This window comes from Leuciscus leuciscus (genome assembly GCF_965113295.1).
Source record: "Leuciscus leuciscus genome assembly, chromosome: 24".
NCBI lineage: Eukaryota > Metazoa > Chordata > Actinopteri > Cypriniformes > Leuciscidae > Leuciscus > Leuciscus leuciscus.
Window position 1 is genome coordinate 13,571,882 of NC_138723.1, and position 19,590 is coordinate 13,591,471.

The 19,590-nt window shown below is 38.4% G+C and overlaps 1 protein-coding gene across 1 annotated transcript; it reads right to left on the reverse strand.

Moving 5' to 3' along the window:
• Window positions 1-539: 539 nt before the first annotated feature.
• dok2l (docking protein 2-like) lies at window positions 540-18,062 on the reverse strand. Its single transcript, XM_082158418.1, has 5 exons — window positions 17,829-18,062; window positions 16,197-16,493; window positions 15,955-16,072; window positions 8,293-8,465; window positions 540-2,727 (listed from the first exon to the last, which is right to left on the reverse strand). Exons 1-5 carry the CDS (start codon window positions 17,886-17,888, stop codon window positions 1,825-1,827), a joined length of 1,551 nt encoding a protein of 516 aa, XP_082014544.1. The 5' UTR covers window positions 17,889-18,062; the 3' UTR covers window positions 540-1,824.
• Window positions 18,063-19,590: the final 1,528 nt, after the last annotated feature.

Genomic DNA, 19,590 nt, shown 5'->3' on the forward strand with positions numbered 1-19,590 from the left:
TAAATAATGCAATGGGGGAATATATATTTGTGGGTCTTGATAATGCCAAATGTCTTATGTTACCAGTAAAAAGTGACCTACATTATTTTAAATATCTAGTCTAGTCGGTGACAGAGTGCAAGCATATTCGTCTCAAATAATTCTGTATTTTCAGCTTCAGAATCATGAATACTTTTATTCTGGTGTCACCATTGTCCTGTGCATTGGGTTACCAGTACCAAGTCCAAGCCTATTCATTTACACCCCCAATGTAATATCAAATTTAGCATTTGAATCAACAGTACATTTTTTGTTAACCTTTTATCATATGTTTTGGAGTATCACAATAATATTGTATCATGAGTTCAGTATCATGAGTTCAGTATCGTGATACGTATCGAATGAGGGTATCGTTGCACCCCTAATGGAGCTAAAAAGAAAACATCTCCAAATGTATTTTCACATCTTCATAAAGTAATAACTGCAAAAATCATATATTAAAAAGATTTTTTTATATATATATATATATATATATATGTATATATATATATATATATATATATAATTATTAGTCATAGCAAAAAAACTGTGTGTACAAATCCTGATGTGTACGTTATTTAATAATAGATGATTACTAGTGTTATTTTTTACAATTGCTTTTATTAACCATCCGATGATTAAATGAACACACACTTTTTCAGTAGAGTATGAAATTTATTCAATTAAAGCCCTCCAAACGGCATCATTCTGCACACTCCACATCAGTCTGATCCAGCAGGCGTCATCTCAGTGGAGAGAGTGACAGACGGCACAGGATGAATGAAGCGCTGTGACATCTTCATACTCAGGCAGGTCGGGATCCCAATCAGCTTGGAGCCGCAGGTCCCTTCGCACAGTTAATTAAATCAGTCTGCAAGAGACAGACCGCAGCCAATGCATGTCCCACCAACTGTTACTGTTCCATAACAGTTGAGCGGATTTCATGAACATTTCTCCGGCTAGCAATCAAAGATTTCCTGGAAGAGGGTATTAAGTGGAAAAACATGATACATGAAGTGACAGGACAGGTTTTGTTGTTTTTCACCAAGCGCAGACCCAAAAATGACCCCCATCCAGACTCTTAGCTGAAGACACAGCATATAAAAAGAAAGCATATTTTCTCAGTAAATAATGTTAATAATGTAAACTATTGCTGCATTGTACAATCTCTAGTTTAAAAGTTATTAAATTAGTTAATAGTTAGAAATGGTAATGAAGGGAAAACAACACACGCATCTGACAGTAGGGAAAGCAATACGCTTATAAATGTGTTTGAAGCACTTAATAAAGAATGTCTCTGTTTAAGACAATTCAGATTAATATAAGATATGTTTCAGATTCATCAAAGTATATCGACATAAACTATACTATCCCATCCTAGTAGGGGGCAAACTCAAGAGTTTGAAACCACATTCCACACACATAAGTTCTGCACATGCATTGGTTAAAACAACGCTGTATTCATTTGGTACACAAAAGTTCTGTACGAATACGTGTACCATTACACCCTTTATATACACTTTATGGACAGAAGTATTGGGACACATGAGAATGTGGGAATTTTTTAGAGCATTTGTGAGGTTCAGGTACTGATGTTAAAAAAAAGTGTTGAAACTGCATTACTTTTTTTGTAAATGCAGACTGCATGGATAGGAGCTTGATTTTATACATTGGCAATGGGCCTGATTGAAACACCTGAATTCAATAATTAACATGTCTGTTCCCATCATGTTGTCCATATAGTGTATGTTCAAACAGGTACAATTCTTATTAATTACCTCCCTTGATTTTGAGTGAGAAATGCCATTATATGCGCCTCCCCTTCAAGACCAAATTGTCATAAGTTGAATACGTATCATCTGGACTTTGCATGTGGTTGGAGGGGGCAGCCATGGCCTGTGGGCTGTAGAAGAAGTCATGCTCAGCTAGGTGGTCTGCCCCATCATGAGCTCTTTGATTAGCCTCGATGACCTCCTCTGATTCAAACACAACAGCACTGACAACCCACTCAGCTCTGGCTTGGAAATCCTGTGGATCTGCATAAATTGGCTCCGCAGTGATGTCCTGTAATGCGTTATTAATTGTTAATTGCTGGATGGAATCACCCAACAAGTCAGTCAAATCTTCCGTGGCCCTCGTCTCTTCACATGCACCCTCTTCCCGGGAGATCTCGAAATCAGACGACTGCGAAATGTCAGCGTTGGTCTTGAAAGTGTCTTGGAAAGAAGAAGACTGATGGAGAGCTTTTCTCAGGTTTTGCCAGTGCATTTTAGGGTCTGTAGGGGAAGTGGCTTTTGGCTGAGCTTTTGACACCGTGGCGTAGACAGCTTCCTTATTCTCGAGGTCGGTGTCAATGCTCATCACTTGACTTTCACTTTGTGGCTCTATTGCATTCAAAGAAAAGCTCCTCCAAGCAGGGTTGAGCATTTTTGATGGACGCTGAACTGCTCTCTGCATCTTGCCCTCAGGTAAAAAGTCAGAGTTTTGAGTTTCTATGGTGTAGTTGAACGTTTCATCCGTGGCCACGGTTTCTTGAACTCTACTTTGTTCTGCACAGTCAAGGCTGTTCGACTTGGCTGTGGAGGGTCTTGGTAGATTCTGTATGGATGTACTGACAACATTGAACAGTCTTTCACCTTGATGGGTTGCAAACTCGAAATTCCCCTCGCCGGTCTCACATCTGCGACCAGCCTCAAAGGAAAAAGACAGCTGAGGGAAAGAAAAGAGAAGGGAAAGTTATGAAATCTATTTCAGACCAGAGATGTTTGTCCACAATCACTCGGGCGTTAATAAAGAAAGGCTGTTTGTCTCCCGTGAGAAAAGGCATGCAAATTAAATTCAATATGTTTAAATGAGGAAATTGTTTTAAAAAAAAATCTCACACCTGCACATTGACAACACTAAAGCTCTTTTGAAATTAAAGAGTGAAGAAAAATGACATATTTACATCAAAGGATCAATATCAAGATAAAGGAAAGGAAACATTACAATGGAATATTTGTATTCATGTTGGTTTCAGTAAAAAAAAAAAAACTTTTTATACCATTTTCAAGAAACATTCATTTAAAAAATGTGTAACCAAGTAAAAACATTTTCCTTTCATCTTTATACATGTATGCACAAAAGTATGTTATATATTTTAAAGTTTTTAAAAAAATAAATATTACACTGGTGATATGACTGTCACAGTTGTCTTGTTTTCATTGGTCACATGTCTTCCTTTGTTCTGTTTTCCCGCCACTCATTTGTTTCCACGGTAACCGTCATTAGTTCATCTGTCACATCTGTTTCCTCGTTAGTCTTGTCAGCTGTGTCTCGTATCCCTGATCTGTTTCCCTATGTATTTAAGTCCTGTGTGTTGCCTTCAATGCCTTGTTCATTGTCTGATCTATGTCATATTAAGTGTGTGTAAACCTTCTGCCTGTTTTTGATGTACTGGTATGATTAATATTGTGAGTAAAAGTTTGCATTGGACTCTTCTTCTGCCTGCACCACACTGTGACAGAAGATTGGACTGCCCAAAATGGATGATAGGGTTAGAATTATTGTAATGGCTCAGGAGAGCCCAAACTTTTTTTCATTTACCAAGGACCTTGCCGTCACCAGCGCCCTTGACGACGAGAGCCTGAGGACCTTGTTCCGGATCAGGGCCACATTCAACCATCCCATTGACCTCCCTGACACCACCGGACTGGACTGGAGGGAGACCGTCATCCGGTGTCTGGAGAGCGTTGTGCCTCGACCCTGAACACAGCCGGACCCAAGGCTTTTTCACGTTATGCCTGACCAGCCAGAGCTTCTTCACGTCTTGCCCGAACAGCCTGAGCTTCACATCATGCCGGTCCAGCCTGTTCTTCACGTCATGCCTGCCATGCCTGAGTCCTTGGCCGTTTCTCAATACCAAGTACGCAGACTTCGAACTTGCATCCTTGGTAGTTCGGATTTGCCAAGTTCGACTCTGATTTTATTTTGATTCTGGTAATTCTGCAAATGGAACAGCAGCGTTCTTGATAGTGTCACTCAGCTCGCTCTGGCTGGTTATGTATATTTAGGCAACAAAACAAAATGTTATAAAACACCACTCTGCCTATTTTATTTTAAAAAACTCTTAAACATATTAATAGCCACACAAATGTGTTTCAGGCAACGAGTAGCTACAATGATTATTTTCACACAAACTATAAAACACAAGCCTGCCTTCTCTTTTTTACAAAAAGAGACAGGGTTGTGCAATTTTATTTTATTATACATGTAGCCTACACAGAGTGAAGAGAATGTACTTAAATATATCAAATGACAAAACCCTTTTTGTTAAATGTCAGTTTTAAAGATCAATAATAGCCGTTATAAAAGAATAAGTAGCCTAAATATTTTAAATATATAAAATGACAAAACCCTTTTTGTTAAATGTCAGTTTTAAAGATCAATAATAGCCGTTATAAAAGAATAAGTAGCCTAAAAGGTATAAGAAGCTATACAATAAGAAATAAAGCAAACGATTCAGTAAAACATAAGTCACCTCTCTAGTAGGCTACAACATTAAAGTTAAATAGCCTAAATATATAAAGTTATGAAACTTCACTGTGCCCTCAGACAAAAGGCCCTTTAAATCTTCAAATTATAGACTAAAGAGACCAAAGATCACCTGTTAGATACCCACAAGAATGAATTATATTTTGAGACTAGACTATAGACTAGAGACATCAGAGCCAGCGGCAAACGTCAGAAGGACTAGCCGAGGAAGGGCTGTTCCAGGCGGGGTATATGAGCACTGAGCGCCCGGTGATCACCTGGATCTCACAACTCCGAAAACATCGGATAACATTTTTAAATAGGCGCTATCTTTATAAATAAACCACATATTTGAGCTTTAATCAACTACATTCTCGACTGAAAAATTCTTAAAACTACATTTCATGACACAATAACAGCAGTATTTTTAAATTATGCAGGGTTTCTCCTCTGCTATTGACGCTTGCTGGTTGGTGTGAGATGTATTCTGGGATACCTGGCTGTCTCAAGTCCACACAAGTCACCTCTCGATGCATCCTCGATAAAAGGGGGCGGATCAAGAACACATCCGGGGATTTGAACTGGACTTGGCTAGATGTGAACTTTGATTTGGAACCGTACTTGGGCAGCGACTGATGACGTTTCACAAGTCCACAAGAACACAAGTACAGACAAGAATGCATATTGAGAAACGGCCCTTGTCTTCAGCAAAGATGGCCGCCAACGCCACACCACCTGAGCCCTCAGCCAAGATGGCCGCCACCTGAGCCCTCAACCAAGATAGCAGCCGCCTCACCACCTGAGCCCTCAGCCAGGATGGCTGCCGCCACGCCAATACCTGTTCCTGCTTCCCTTTCTGTTCCTCGACCTGTTCCTGCCCCAAGGACTGTCCATATTTCTGAACTCCCACCCAGCCTCCCTCTCCCATCTCTCATTCCTGCCTCCCCCATCTCTCATTCCTGCCTCCACTGCTTCCTGTCAGCCCCTCAGCTCACCCTCAGTCCATCTTCGGTGATGTGGGTTCGCTGCAGGTCTGCCAGTTGCCAATTCCATCAGGGTCGGTGGATCCCTGGGGTCTCATTTATAAAACTGTGCGTAGGGTCCTTACTAAAAGTTTACGTGCGCCCGAAAGCCAAAAATGGCGTACGCAAAAAAATATTCAGACTTATAAAACCGTTCGTACGCCAGAACCTGTGCAGAATTCACTTTATAAATCCCAGTCAGTAGAAGATTGTGCGCACATGCATCTCCTCCCCGAAATATCCATATATGGAGTTTACAACGCCTAGTTTTACTATGCATATCCTCATCTACATATCGTTTGCATATGCATATTCATCCACGTGATCACATGTTTAACGGTACAAGACATTTGGAAAACATGAGATATGGATGTGCTGTCACATTACATTGATAAAAATCATTTAGTAGCCTATCCTTGCCTTTTTTTTTATAAATAAATAAAATAGTAGGCTATAAAACAGGCTACATTTCAGAGAGAGATTTTCTCAATCTTTTCCACTGACCAAAAAGTATTTCTAATTGATTTATATTTTTAATGGAAATAGATAGGCCTTGTAGTGCATTATTTGCACGAAAATATTTTCTCAGACAATCTGCTGTTTGGCTTGGTGAGTGAAATTATATTTGTATTATCTTTCTGTGTATAATTTTCTTAAAATGTTCTGTCTAAAAGTGACCAAAAAGACATTTAACTCCAGCTCACCATCGGTGTCGCCAAACTGCTCCGACTCCAAAATGTTTGTACGCATGGGTCAGAGTTTGCGTGCAGGTGCGCAAATGTTCCCGTCAAGTTTGTTTTTATAAATCACAACTTATGCGTCAGAACTCTTTCGGGGCCTGTTTTGTGCGTACACAACGGTTATAAATGAGGCCCCTGGTCTCCACCTCTGACCTCCGCAACCAGGACTTCACTTCGGGCTGTCGGTCCATTAGGCTCTACCTTGGCTCCTACCTCCCTCATCTCCACCGTGACCCATCAGTCCACCAGCTCTTTCGGGCTCCCTCGGCTCCGCCTTGGTCGTTCGTCTGCCTGCCCTCGCCTCGGGACTATACTCCTCTGGCTTCGCCTCGTCCCTCTGGCTTGTTGGGCTCCTCACTCCCTCCAGCTCCACCTTGATCCTCTGTCGCTCCGGCTCCACCGCGGCCTTCTGGATCCCCGCCTCGGTCGCCAGAGCCGTCGGCATCGCCATGTCCCTTGGGATCCTCAGCATCGCCCTGGCTCTCCGGCTCCATCCGGGTATGCTCTGCCAGTTGGCCCCCGGAGCCATCTGTCCTTTCTCCATGGCTCCTCCCTCCGTCGTCTCTGCCAAGGCCGCCTGGACGGTCGTTTCCGCCCTGGCCCCCTGCACAGCCTGCTCCGCCCTGGCTGCCTCCACCATCTGCTACGCCCTGGTCTCTCCTGCCTTCTGTCTGCCCTTCACCTGCTCTTCTTCCTCCTCCTGAGCCCCTCCCTCCGCAGTTGGTCCATCAACGGCGCGAGGACGCGCCTTGCGGGGAGGGGAGTACTGTCACAGTTGTGTTTCTGTCTGAGTCTTGGTTTCATTAGTCACATGTCTTTGTTCTGTTTTACCGCCATTCATTTGTTTCCACGGTAACCTTCATTAGTTCATATGTCTCATATGTTTCCTCGTTAGTCTTGTCAGCTGTGTCTTGTTTCCCTGATCTGTTTCCTTATGTATTTAAGCCCTGTGTGTTGCCTTGTTCATTGTCCGATCTATGTCGTATTAAGTGTGTGAACCTTCTGCCCGCATTCGATGAACCTTTATGATTTATTATGCGAGTAAAAGTTTGCATTGGAACTTCTGACTCATCTTTGTCTTCTGCCTGCACCACACCGTGACAATGGCATGGTGCTATTTCCTGTTAAGGATTTTTTTTTCTGCATGTTGGTTGCACCACATGTGAAAGTTGTTCATTTTAGATTTACTGTAAAACATATAGTAAAAACGGTAATATTGTGAAATATTATTGTAATTTAAAATAACTGTTTTCTACTTTATACTAATTTATACCTGTGACAAAGTTGAATTTTCAGTAGCCATTACTTCAGTGTCACGTGATCCTTCAAAAATAATTATAATATGTGGACTTGCTGCTCAAGAAATGTTTTTATTATTAATGTTAAACAGTTGTCCTGCCTAATATTTCTGTGAAAACTGATACTAGTTTTCTTCAGCGCAAAACTTATTGTGGTATACTTAAATGTAAATGTTACAAATTCCTGCAATTTCCATTTTCACATGCAGGATTATCCTGACAGCACGTCTATTTTCAACTTAGTAGACTTCAATGAACGGGTGCCAGCGTGTGTATGCACGTCAGATAGAGCGTATAAGAATGGGAGCGCAATAATTCTAACCTTATTTTAAAATATTTTGCTAACATTTTTCACTTCCAAAAGAGTAAACACATCAAATTCCCTCAATTACAGCAGCACCATAAACTGCAGTGTGTTGCAGCAACATTGACAGACTATTTAAAATGTAACTGCAGACATAGTTTGTTCATTTAAGCCACTGTTTATTAAAAAAAACATGTTTTAATAAAAATAAAAAAAGTCCCCTTCTATACCAAAAACATTCAGAACCGTGACTGTGAGGAGGTATGAGGTAATGTCATCACTGTGAATATTACACCCCATATATATATATATATATATATATATATATATATAAAATAGAAGATATGAAAAAATAGCACCATGTCATTAACCACAAATTTAAAGTGACACCAGCTTACCGTGTCTTGTCCAAACTTCCTTACGTAACAGTACGGCCATTTGAAAAGCATTTCCTTAGTTTTGACGTCCTTCAGGATTAAGCAGTCCTGCAGGGGAGTAAGGATATAGTCCCCATACAGATTGCACCGAATGGCAGCCTCTGTGGCCACTGCTATAACCAGAAAATCTCGAACTGCAAGATAAAAGAAACTTGTGAGTGTTCGCACAAAATGAAATCAGGAAGAAAAAAACAACAACATGTGAATATCTTGTCATGTGCAGTTTGAACAGCCCCTAAAACACAATAAAATAAGGAACTGTACAAAATATTTGTTCACCCTTTTTTTCCTTTTAACACTTAGTTGCAGTTTGATGTAATTTATGCCAAACAGCCAAAAAGCCTTTGGTGTTTGCGTGTCAAGTGGCTAACTGTGACATGCACATTAATCATATGTCCTACTTGTACAACTTTAATGGTACTTTTGTGTTGATGTTATGATAATTCAGTGATGATTTTTACTCTATTTGAAGCTTTCAGTATAAAATCGCCAACTAATTTATTACATGTAAAAAGATCATTCTGCTAAACTTCTTTTGTATTCAACAGAAGAAAGAAAGTCATAGGAGTTTAAAGCACCATTTAGGATGAGCTGTTCCTTTAAACATTTCCATCCACTCCCACAATTTCAACTTATGAACTTTCATGGGTGCAAGTACAATATAGCTGAATCATAAGTCACTGAAAGGTATTGCACCCGAAGTCAGCAGGGAACACAACCTATTGCTTTTCCTCTGGAGAAAGCTTTGAAATTCAAAATTGGATGTCCACAGGAGCAGGAAGAAGCCAGAGAAGGCAGACCCGTCTAACTTCAGCCTTTGTTCCTTCGGTTGATGTTCACAGCTGTCATTTTCTGAGCCTCTTCCTCCTCGCTCTACATCTTCCAGGATGAAACAAGCTCTCAGACTGTTGGCTTGTTGCCCTGTGAGGCCTCACCCGTGACCGTGAATGTCAAATGTACTTGTTTTCTCTGTTCGCTCTCGTTTGCAGTGCCGCTAAGGGAGAATGTTACATGCAGAAGTACACAGTTCTCATATCTGGAGATGCACATGTGTCAAGCACGACTCATTAATGACTCACTGGACACATGCTGTAGTTACTGTCAGATTTTAAGCTTCAGATTTAACTGGATGATGAACAAGAATCATTTTATTTTGTCCTTTGCATGTCTTCTTCATTTGATGTTTTAACACTAACACTGTAGTGGAAGATTAGATGCATTAGCAGGTGTTATTCACCAGTAATTGTGCGCAATTATTCTTATGTGCAAACAATGTTCTTCCACTGGATTAACAATCATTCTAGTGTATGCACACATACATTTGTTTTTACTCCTTTTGTAATGTTATTGATATTCGAGTTACTTAAAGCATAAATTTAGAAAAAAAATAAGCAGGAACTTATTGCCAAACCTCAATTAAGTACATTTTGCTAACGTTCCCATTAAGTTATGAAAACGTTATTTCTGAATATTCTTTGAACGTTCAAAACTTTCAGTGTTTAAAATGTTTTAAAAATGTTTTATGGTTATATGAATGTTAGGGAACATTCTATTTTATAATTTTGCAAACAGAACGTAACTTTTGAATGTTCTTCAACATTCTGAAACAATAAGTATCTTCTTAAAAACATTAGACGAACTGAAACGAAAAAAGTTCCAGAATGATGTAGCCTATAAATAATGTTTCTGTGCTAACGTTTTGAGAACAGTATTAAAGACCGGATAACTTTGAACAAAAATTAAATTATTGTTACTGGAAGAACGTTTGTACTTTGAGAGAACCTTGCCGGACTGTTAGCTAAAGTTCTGAGAATGTTCCCTGTTAGCTAGGCAGCACCTTAAAACCTGTTCTCATGAGAAAACATAACTATTTTATGAGGTGGCGATTTTGTATGAATTTATATGGAAATGTATTTTGTAAGTATTGTATGTAAGTAGAAAAAAAATTTAAGCATGAAGGTTCACCGTTCACCCCTAAACATAACAGTCAGTGCGGCAAATTTATACAAATTCGCCAAATTAGCTGTATTTTTTGAACAAAAGGTACATCACCATCTTTGTCCAATTAAAGGGTTAGTTCACCCAAAAATGAAAATTATCCCATAATTTACTCACACTCAAGCCTTCAGGTGTATATGACTTTCTTCTTTCAGCCAATTACAATCAGAGTTATATTAAAAAAATATCCTGGCTTTTCCAAGCTTTACAAGGGGAGTGAATAGTAACTGAGATTTTGAAGCCCAAAAAAGCACATCCATCCATCATAAAAGTCATCCATACTGCTCCAGGGGGTTAATAAAGGCCCTCTGAAATGAAGCGATGCATTTTTGTAAGAAATGTATCCATTACTATAACTTTATAAACTGTAATCACTGGCTTCCGGTAACAGCCGTCCAAGTGTTCACGAGACTCGAGTTCCGGCGTGTAACGTAGGATGTAGGAGTAGCGTAAGCTTAGGTGAGAGTAGATGCTGTTTTGTTTTGCTCTATCCTCTGCGCTTCTACATTCATCAATATGTCATGCGTCGGGTCAGAGTTCACTCTTCGGCCAGAACTCCAGAAGCCAATGATTCTAGTTTATAAAGTTATAAATATGGATCTTTTTCTGACAAAAACACATTGCTTCGCTTCAGAAGGCCTTTATTAACCCACTGGAGCCGTATGGATTACTTTTATGATGGATGGATGAACTTTTTTGGACTTCTGAAATCTCAGTTACTATTCACTCCCATTATAAAGCTTGGAAGAGCCAGGTATTTTTTTATATAACTCCAATGGTGTTTGGCTGAAAGAAGAAAGTCATATACACCAAGGATGGCTTGAGCGTGAGTAAATTATGTCACCTGATGTTAAAATTACAACTTCCCAACTCATTACTTTTCAGGAAGAATCGAATGCACCAATAGTAGAAAATGAAATTCCTTGGCTCTGTTTAAAAACCTAGTGAGCTGACTACATAGACAGCATTTAAATACATTTAAGCTACGTTTCTGACACACACACACACACAAAATGTTCCAAAAGATAAAATACCTCATTTTAGCCAAATTCAGCATTACATAGAGAAGGCAATCCCATAATGCCAGTTTTTACATCCAAAATCCATCCAAAATGGCGACAAACTGAGATAAATGTTGATTATCAATATAATTTATTCAGGACCCGTTTGGATATAAAATAGTTAAGTCTAATAGAAAATAACTATTTTGCTGGGCGATAAGCACAATTTGTACAATGCACATATGTAGGGCGTTTCGAATCTGTCACTAATGAGGTTCCATTACATTTAAGTGTCTATGTAGGCAGCAACGGAGCACACTAGGTCTTGAAATAGAGCTATTGTCTTGTGCGCCATTGTACGCCACCGTCATTCACTTGAACGCCCTTGATTTTTAATAGAGCTGTTGACAAGGAGTTTTGTTTAGGTGACTAAGTTGTCAATTTGGAGGGGTGAAAAAATCGTGCAAACATTCTGTTTTTATCATTTTTTCCTGAGTCGTGCTTTGGTGCAAAGCAGGACTTGACAATTACTTTAATGTGTTCATTTATGTTAAAATGACTCCCGGTGCCCATCTTGATTTCAAGGGTGTCTGATGAGATCTGCCAAGTGTTAATCAGCCTCTGATTGTTGGGTCACTGATTAAAAAGAGTCTTAACAGAACCAGTTCATCAGCATATTACGCAAATCAGAAGAAACTATACATTAATTAGCCATCAATTTAATTGTGCATATGTGTATAGTTATTTGTACATGTCTTAAGTGTCTTCTTTCAGTCTTCTTAAGTGCCAATTTCAAACATCGCAAACAATGCATGATCAAAAACATTTTTGGCACTAATCTGGTTGTCTGTTTGTGTTCTTCGCTTTAAAACCATCAAAGGCACAGTCAAACCACAGCAGCACCGGGGGTATTATTAGAGACCACCACAAGGCCAGTGTGAAGTTCACCTAAATGTTAAACTGTAACACCTGCATAATAAGATTCAGAGACTTCGCAGCGGATTCAGTAGATGAGTCGGGGGCTTCTCGGGAAGGAAAGGCACGGAAATACGATTCCAGCTGCGAGCTGCTGATACTTGACTCTCAAAGTATAGATCAGAGAAAAAAATACCACTTCCTTCTTATCTGGCCCATGGGTGTTGCATCTATCGACTAAAAATATACAACAGGAACTGCAATTCTAGCTTTGCTGTCCCAAAACTCTCCGTTTGTCTTTAGAAATCTATTTCCATCTGACATTTCATTTTGTATGCATGGAACTCTTACGTCCTTAAAAATGTAGTATTTGACAGAGCACATGACATGGAAGACTGTATCCCACAATGCAATGCATCTGACATTTGTCAGGGTGTCAAATGAAGTGGAAGCTTAAACAAATTTTTGCAAAATGTTACCATTTTTTTTTATACTGTTTATTTAATTTAATATAATATAATATACAGTGTGTTATTTATATACTGTGTGTCTCATAGTAAGTTTTCATTTAGGAAATATCTATGCAAATATTTGTTATTAATAGTATATAATGTTACATACTATAGTTATATACTGTAATGTTATATAATGTGTAGTATATAATATATATAGTGACATGATACATGTTTTTACTGTTACTTTTGAGAAATGTAATGCATCATTGCTGAATAAAAGTTTTTTTTTTTTTTTTAATCATGCTTTTGACCGGTGATGGAGAGAGACAGACAGACAGACAGACAGACAGACAGATAGACAGATGGATGGATGGATGGATGGATGGATGGATGGATGGATGGATGGATGGATGGATGGATGGATGGATGGATGGATGGATGGATGGATCCGTCCATCCATCCATCCATCCATCTAGATAGACAGACAGACAGACAGACAGACAGACAGACAGACAGATAGACAGATAGATAGATAGATAGATAGATAGATAGATAGATAGATAGACAGACAGATAGATAGATAGATAGATAGATAGATAGATAGATAGATAGATAGATAGATAGATAGACAGACAGACAGACAGACAGACAGATAGACAGATAGATAGATAGATAGATAGATAGATAGATAGATAGATAGATAGATAGATAGATAGATAGATAGATAGATAGATAGATAGATAGATAGATAGACAGACAGACAGACAGACAGACAGACAGATAGACAGATAGATAGATAGACAGATAGACCAGTGACATAAACACTAGGAAACACTTGGAACGAAGACTGGTCAAATAAATCATTGATTCCGTTTAATGTAAACATGAAGACAGATGCCTGCACTGTTTGCTTCTCTGATTAAGTGAAGGTCATGGAGGCAATTGAACATGTTTAGTTTCCACCTGCTTCCAGTTTTTTTCTGTGATGAAAAGCGAGCTTCTATACAAAACATCATACACCACACACAATCTACCGACTTGAAACACTTCTGCTCGTCAAATCAAATATATCATAGGTTGCAATCCAATTATTCTTAAACTGCTGCGAGTCTGACGTCTAGTACCTTTAAACTTAGCATCACTATGAGTTTCAGAAACTCTGGCAGCTAGATGGTGAAGCATTTCGGGTCAGCTTGGCAACTAGATTGAGATCTTTTCCATACAAAGTCGTCTTAATTTGTACAGTTAATATGAATAATAGCCATTTTGTAAAATGTGCATAGGAGAAAATGAAATATAAAAGCAATTAAGAGACAGTTAAGAGAAGGATGATGAACATAATCACTTCATGTTCTGCCAAGTCTAGCAATTTGCTTATAATTAAAAGCTATTCGCTCAGTCCTCAACCAAGGACACTGGAAATTGAGACTATATGTTCAACATGGCATAGTCTCTACAGATAGAGACTATCCTGCGTCCATAGCAACGCTCTGTTTTTCATCAATATATAAAGAACTGTTCTGTGTGATGGCATGGCGTACAGAAAAAAAGATGAGGATGTGATGCGTCACCCCTCCTCAGACAAAAATAGAAACATTTTGAAGTTCATGAAGGGCTGATTTACTGTCAAACAAGTTTCATCCAACTCCCTTCCCCATTCTCTCTCTCTCTCTCTCTCTCTCTCTCTCTCTCTCTCTCTCTCTCTCTCTCTCGCATGTAATTCTGTCTGTATGTGCTGCTAAAAACTTGCAGGAAGTTCTTTTACCTCAAGTGAAAAAAGAAGAAGATAGAACTATATTTGCCAGCTGCTCTTCTGGCCCAAGGACAGTGACACTTAAACAACATAATTTAAAGCTGGTTTTAATTTTAACACACACAAATTGCCCATACAAAAGTCACAGCAACAATGCTAGCACAATGCTAGTGGTTACTGTTAATGTTGATGTTTTGCTAGCTAAATCGTAAGTTGTTGTTGATGTTTCGCTAGCTAATTGTTTACCGATTCAGATTCAGATATGGCCCAGGACCCTCATTCGAGGTAACTCTATTGGATGTTTAGACTGTTTTACTGTCCACCAGGGGAAAATCACAACTCTTTTTCATTGCTTTTCAGTTATGTCTGGGATAAGTTACGCACCAAAAACTTAGTAATAGTGCTAGTGATGCTTGCCTTAGCAAGCGCCACAAAAGAAGTGCCCTGTTGTCAATGATACTCAAGGACCAATAGAAATCTTGAAATAGATGAAAAGGAAGAAGCAGGAAGTCAATAAGAAGTCGCCTTGGGTGAATTTGAGGACAGCTTGCATCCCTCTGCTTCATTTCATTTGTCGTCTCCCCTGAATGAGCTCTCTCTATACATACACCTGAAAACAGTGTCCCCTCTTTCCTGTCCTTTAATGGAATCAAGGTTGGCCACCTGTGGCCCAAATGGGCAATTTGACTCAGGCCTGAGGTTTCGCTTGAAAAAGAGGCTGTTCGTCCTTGCAACAGGACAAACTAAAATAGCTTCTCTCTCTCCTCTCTGTCCTTCCAACATCACTAATATTATGTTAGGGTGAGCTGCATTAAAGCAGTATCCAGATATATGAAAAAGAGAATGCTTGATCGAAATGTTTCAGACACTGTGAGAAAAGAGGAAATGCTGCAGTGCATATTATGTGAAAATGTGGCGTGCAGTGGTTTTCTGAAATGAGGAAGCAAAGCCCTACAGTTTATATTCCCATTGATGCCATAATGTAGTTCATTCAGACCGATTTGCAAATGCAAAGCACGCACGAAAAAGAGGCGGTATTTATCGCAAGAACCAATCATATCCAATCATAACCAATCATAGCGCGATGGAAGCATTGCCTCCTCACAAGTGATTTTCCCCCATTCATTCTCCATTACCCCCCACTAAACCCAGCGCACGCTTTAGGGGGTCTGTTAAAAGTCAAAGGGCTCAGGGGAGGCACCAGAGATGTAGACTCTACTGTAACTTTACCTGCTGGTGTCGCTGTTGGACAGTGATTTATACACTTTTTAATGTCACATTTTTTTTTATTTGCATTGTTTAATTTTTGTAATATGTTGAAAACTTGCATGAAAGGGTTAAGCTGAGAAAGTTTCCCCTTGGGTTTGCAGTATATTAAGGTCATCATATGCTTGTGCAACCTTATTTACAATGTTAAAGGTAGATGAATTGTAAAGAAAGGGTGATTTATAATCATTTATAACGTATATGTCGGTTGTTAGCGTGACATGAACTGGCTTACCGCTCTCTGCCGTGTCATAGAGAGAGTTTTCCTGCATTTCTCTGGCATTGGAACTGCTTACAGTAACAGGATCATAGATGCAACTCTCTCTCTGTAATCTTTGTTCAGCCTCGATGTTCTGAAAAGCATTAAGTGGTTTTAAAGTGTGACATCTGTACCTGAATGTGTCCATTATGTGTTACAAGCAATTAGCAAAACGCTCATCATCATTATGTGCTGTGATTTGATGCCATTCAACCTACAGGGAACGCCTGCTCGCACAGACTCCTGATCCAGTCCTTCACCTCTGAAAGGTGGGAAGCGAAGATGTAAAGTTTATCTGAGGTCTCGAGAAGAAAGGCGGCGCAGTCTTTGGGGCGGTCCGCCATCTCGCTCTCTGATATGCGGATGCATTCTCGCAGCCGGATCACCTGTTTGTAGTCGGGTTTGCGTTTGGTGAGGCCCTGTTTCATGGAGGAGTGTTTGTGCTCGTACAGCTCCAGTCGTGCGACGTTGCGCCTGCCCTCGGCCACCACCACACACCACACCTTCCTCCATCGCTGAAGAGGACACATGCACATTATAATCTGTTAGCCGCTCAGTTGGTGCTATTTGAAAACAATGTAGCATACACTCAAGCAGTGGTTTTCAAATGGTTTGGCCATTGGACCCACAAGTCATTAAGCATGACCCAATCAAATGTATTTCTCAAAATGGTTAACACACACACACTTTACTTATACACATAAATTGTAAGAATATCACTAACACTGATGAATAAACAACATAAGGTATCAGCAGTTCCAAACTAGTTTTTGTTATTAGCTACATTAGTTAGTAAGCTGGTTTGAGCCATAGAAAGTAGCACAAAGGTTAGAAATTGCATTTGCAATCATGGTTTAGTGAGTGGGAGACTTTTTATTTTGTAATTTAGTTATTTAGCCTTACGAAAATAATGTTAGAATAATGACACTAACATATAGTTTTTTTTAACGTTTTTCTTATGCACTATTTACTTAGACTTCGTCTGACAGAAGAGTTAACAACTTTCACTCACGTCTCGTCTTGCAAAATAAAAGTCTTGCATAGGATTTTTTTTATATACAGACCCACCAGTTGAGAAACACAGCACTAAAGTCATAATTTATGTTATTGCATTACAAATATCAAACCAAGAAGTATTTATTTTAAAGAAATAATGCATGAAAACTCTTTCAAGCAAAACATTTCTAAAAAAGGTTTTAAATGATAAAGATGTACTCATCAAAATGAAGACAAAAAGTCTTTGACTTTAGTGATGATTAGCTATTAGGATGAACTAGAGTGTATAACATATTTGAACAATAAAACATAAATTTACGTTCAGTAAAACGTAATGTTTCTTACGGTGACCAAGGTTGCATTTATTTGGTCAAAAATACATTAAAACAGTAATATTGTGAATATTATTACAATTTAAAATAACTGTTTTCTATTTAATGTCTATTAAAATGTAATTTAGTGATGGTAAACCTTAATTTTCAGCATCATTACTCCAGTCTTAAGTCACATGATCATTGAGAAATCATTCTTATTTACTCAAGAAATATTTCTTATTATCAATATTGAAAACTTAATGCTGCTTAATATTTTTGTGGAAACCGCATATATGTTTTATTGTTATCTTTATTATATTTATATATTGGTTAATGGGATCAGTTTTGCGCACTTGGACTCTATGCCAGTATGGCCACAGTTCTTCGCACTCTTTAGTCTGCCGATGCATGCTGAATCCACAGCCATTCAAGAGTGTGAATATGATTTTGTCTTTGTGAACTAACCTTGTGTAAAAAAAAAAAAAACTGGTGAAAATAATCACAATATTTTACAGCTCTGAAAAGGACATTGAGTCTAACCTTGCCGAAGCGTTGCTGATGAAAGTAAAGCGTCCCTTTTCTCCTGATGTCCTCCTCCATGGTTCTTCAGCTGGCCTTTATCTTGTTTTTCTCTCCTCCCTCTCACTTTCTTTAGGTTCCCTTGATTCCCCTTTGCTTTTAAACTGTTTGAAAGCCTATGAGATGCATTGCTGTGAATGGCGGACTGACCTTAGGTACATTGTCAGTCTTACTTCCTGTCTAAGATGTCTAAATCAGTCACTTGGAGAAGTCAGATGAGTGGGCGTGTGTCTGTACGTCTGTGGTATGGGTTGGTTTCCTACTCATATGATTCTTCCTGTTTGACACTATTTAGGGCTGGAGACTGTGTATCTACTGTGAAAAGTGTGAACACGTTCAACAACATCCTACAGCTGCCACATCAGAATCAATCACAGGATCCCTGGAAAGGTTCGCTTTTCCTCAAATCAGTAACAGTAAATGTAATGCAAAGTTCTGCATTTTTACAATTCCAACAATGTCAGTCCAAATAGATCAACATGATCTGCAAGATTTTTTAAATATAATTTTCTAGGAATTTAAAAATAAATGTATGCAAATCAAAATTGTGCATATGTACTTTTGTCACCTCAAGTCATGTGAAAATAACATTCAGGAAACTAACCAGGGGATGTCAAATGAACACGAGACTTTTCTTGCATTAGGCCTACAGTCTGATCGTGTATCTAGAGCGCCCCTCTGTGACCAATATGAGCTATTACAGCACATTCACAAACATTACATCACAAACACTGAAGAGCTGCTGCTGCTGCTTAAACGCTATTGTTTAGAAACTCTAACTTGTTTCTTAGTCTTTCAATAACCACTAAGAAATGTACATTTGTTTAGCATCAGAACTACAGTGTGTTTTGAAAAGGGTCAAAAGGTCATATTTCCAGCTGAAAACACCAAGCTGTGCAAACGCCATCTTTGGCCATGTGACATCGTGCTGTGTGTCATTTGGCCAATCAGCAGCAGCTTTGCATAGTCATACATTTTGGGAGGTTGGGTAGTTGACATAAAATACTTCTGAGAAACATTTCATGAGGTGTGACAGGGTTATTATAGTCGACTAAAACTGTGTGTGTGTGTGTGTGTGTGTGTGTGTGTGTGTGTGTGTGTGTGTGTGTGTGTGTGTGTGTGTAAATTCGGTTGGCAAGGCAACGTTTCTTGATTCTCATCACTTGAAGTACTAAATTGGAGTACCAATGAGAACTAAACTGAAATAAAAAATGATAAAAATACATATTTATATAAAAAAATAACTAATAAAAATAACAAAAGCGCAATAAAATGACTAAAACTTTAACTACAATATAAAAAATGAAAAACATAAAAACTAAAATAGTATTTCAGTGACACTAAACTCTAAAATGATTTTAAACCAGTGTTATTATTTATATACAATTTATAGTTTAATAATAATTTTAATTAGCCTTTTATTTTTATATTTTTTAGCTTTTCATTTTAATTTGTTTACGTTTTAGTCATTTTCCTGTGCTTTTGTCATTTTAGTCTTTTTTAAAAATATTTGTGTATCTTTATTGACATTTCAATTTTAGTTATAGTAATTTTAGTACTTCAACTTAAATGTATTTGTTTCAGCTAGTTGCCAAGGCAGAATGTCTCATTTTCATTTTAAGATTTTTTTCATTTAAGTTTTTATTTATATTTCATTTTATTTTTGCTTTATTTCAGTTACAACAAAAGGTTTTTAATAGTTTGTTTTATTTAACAATAACAA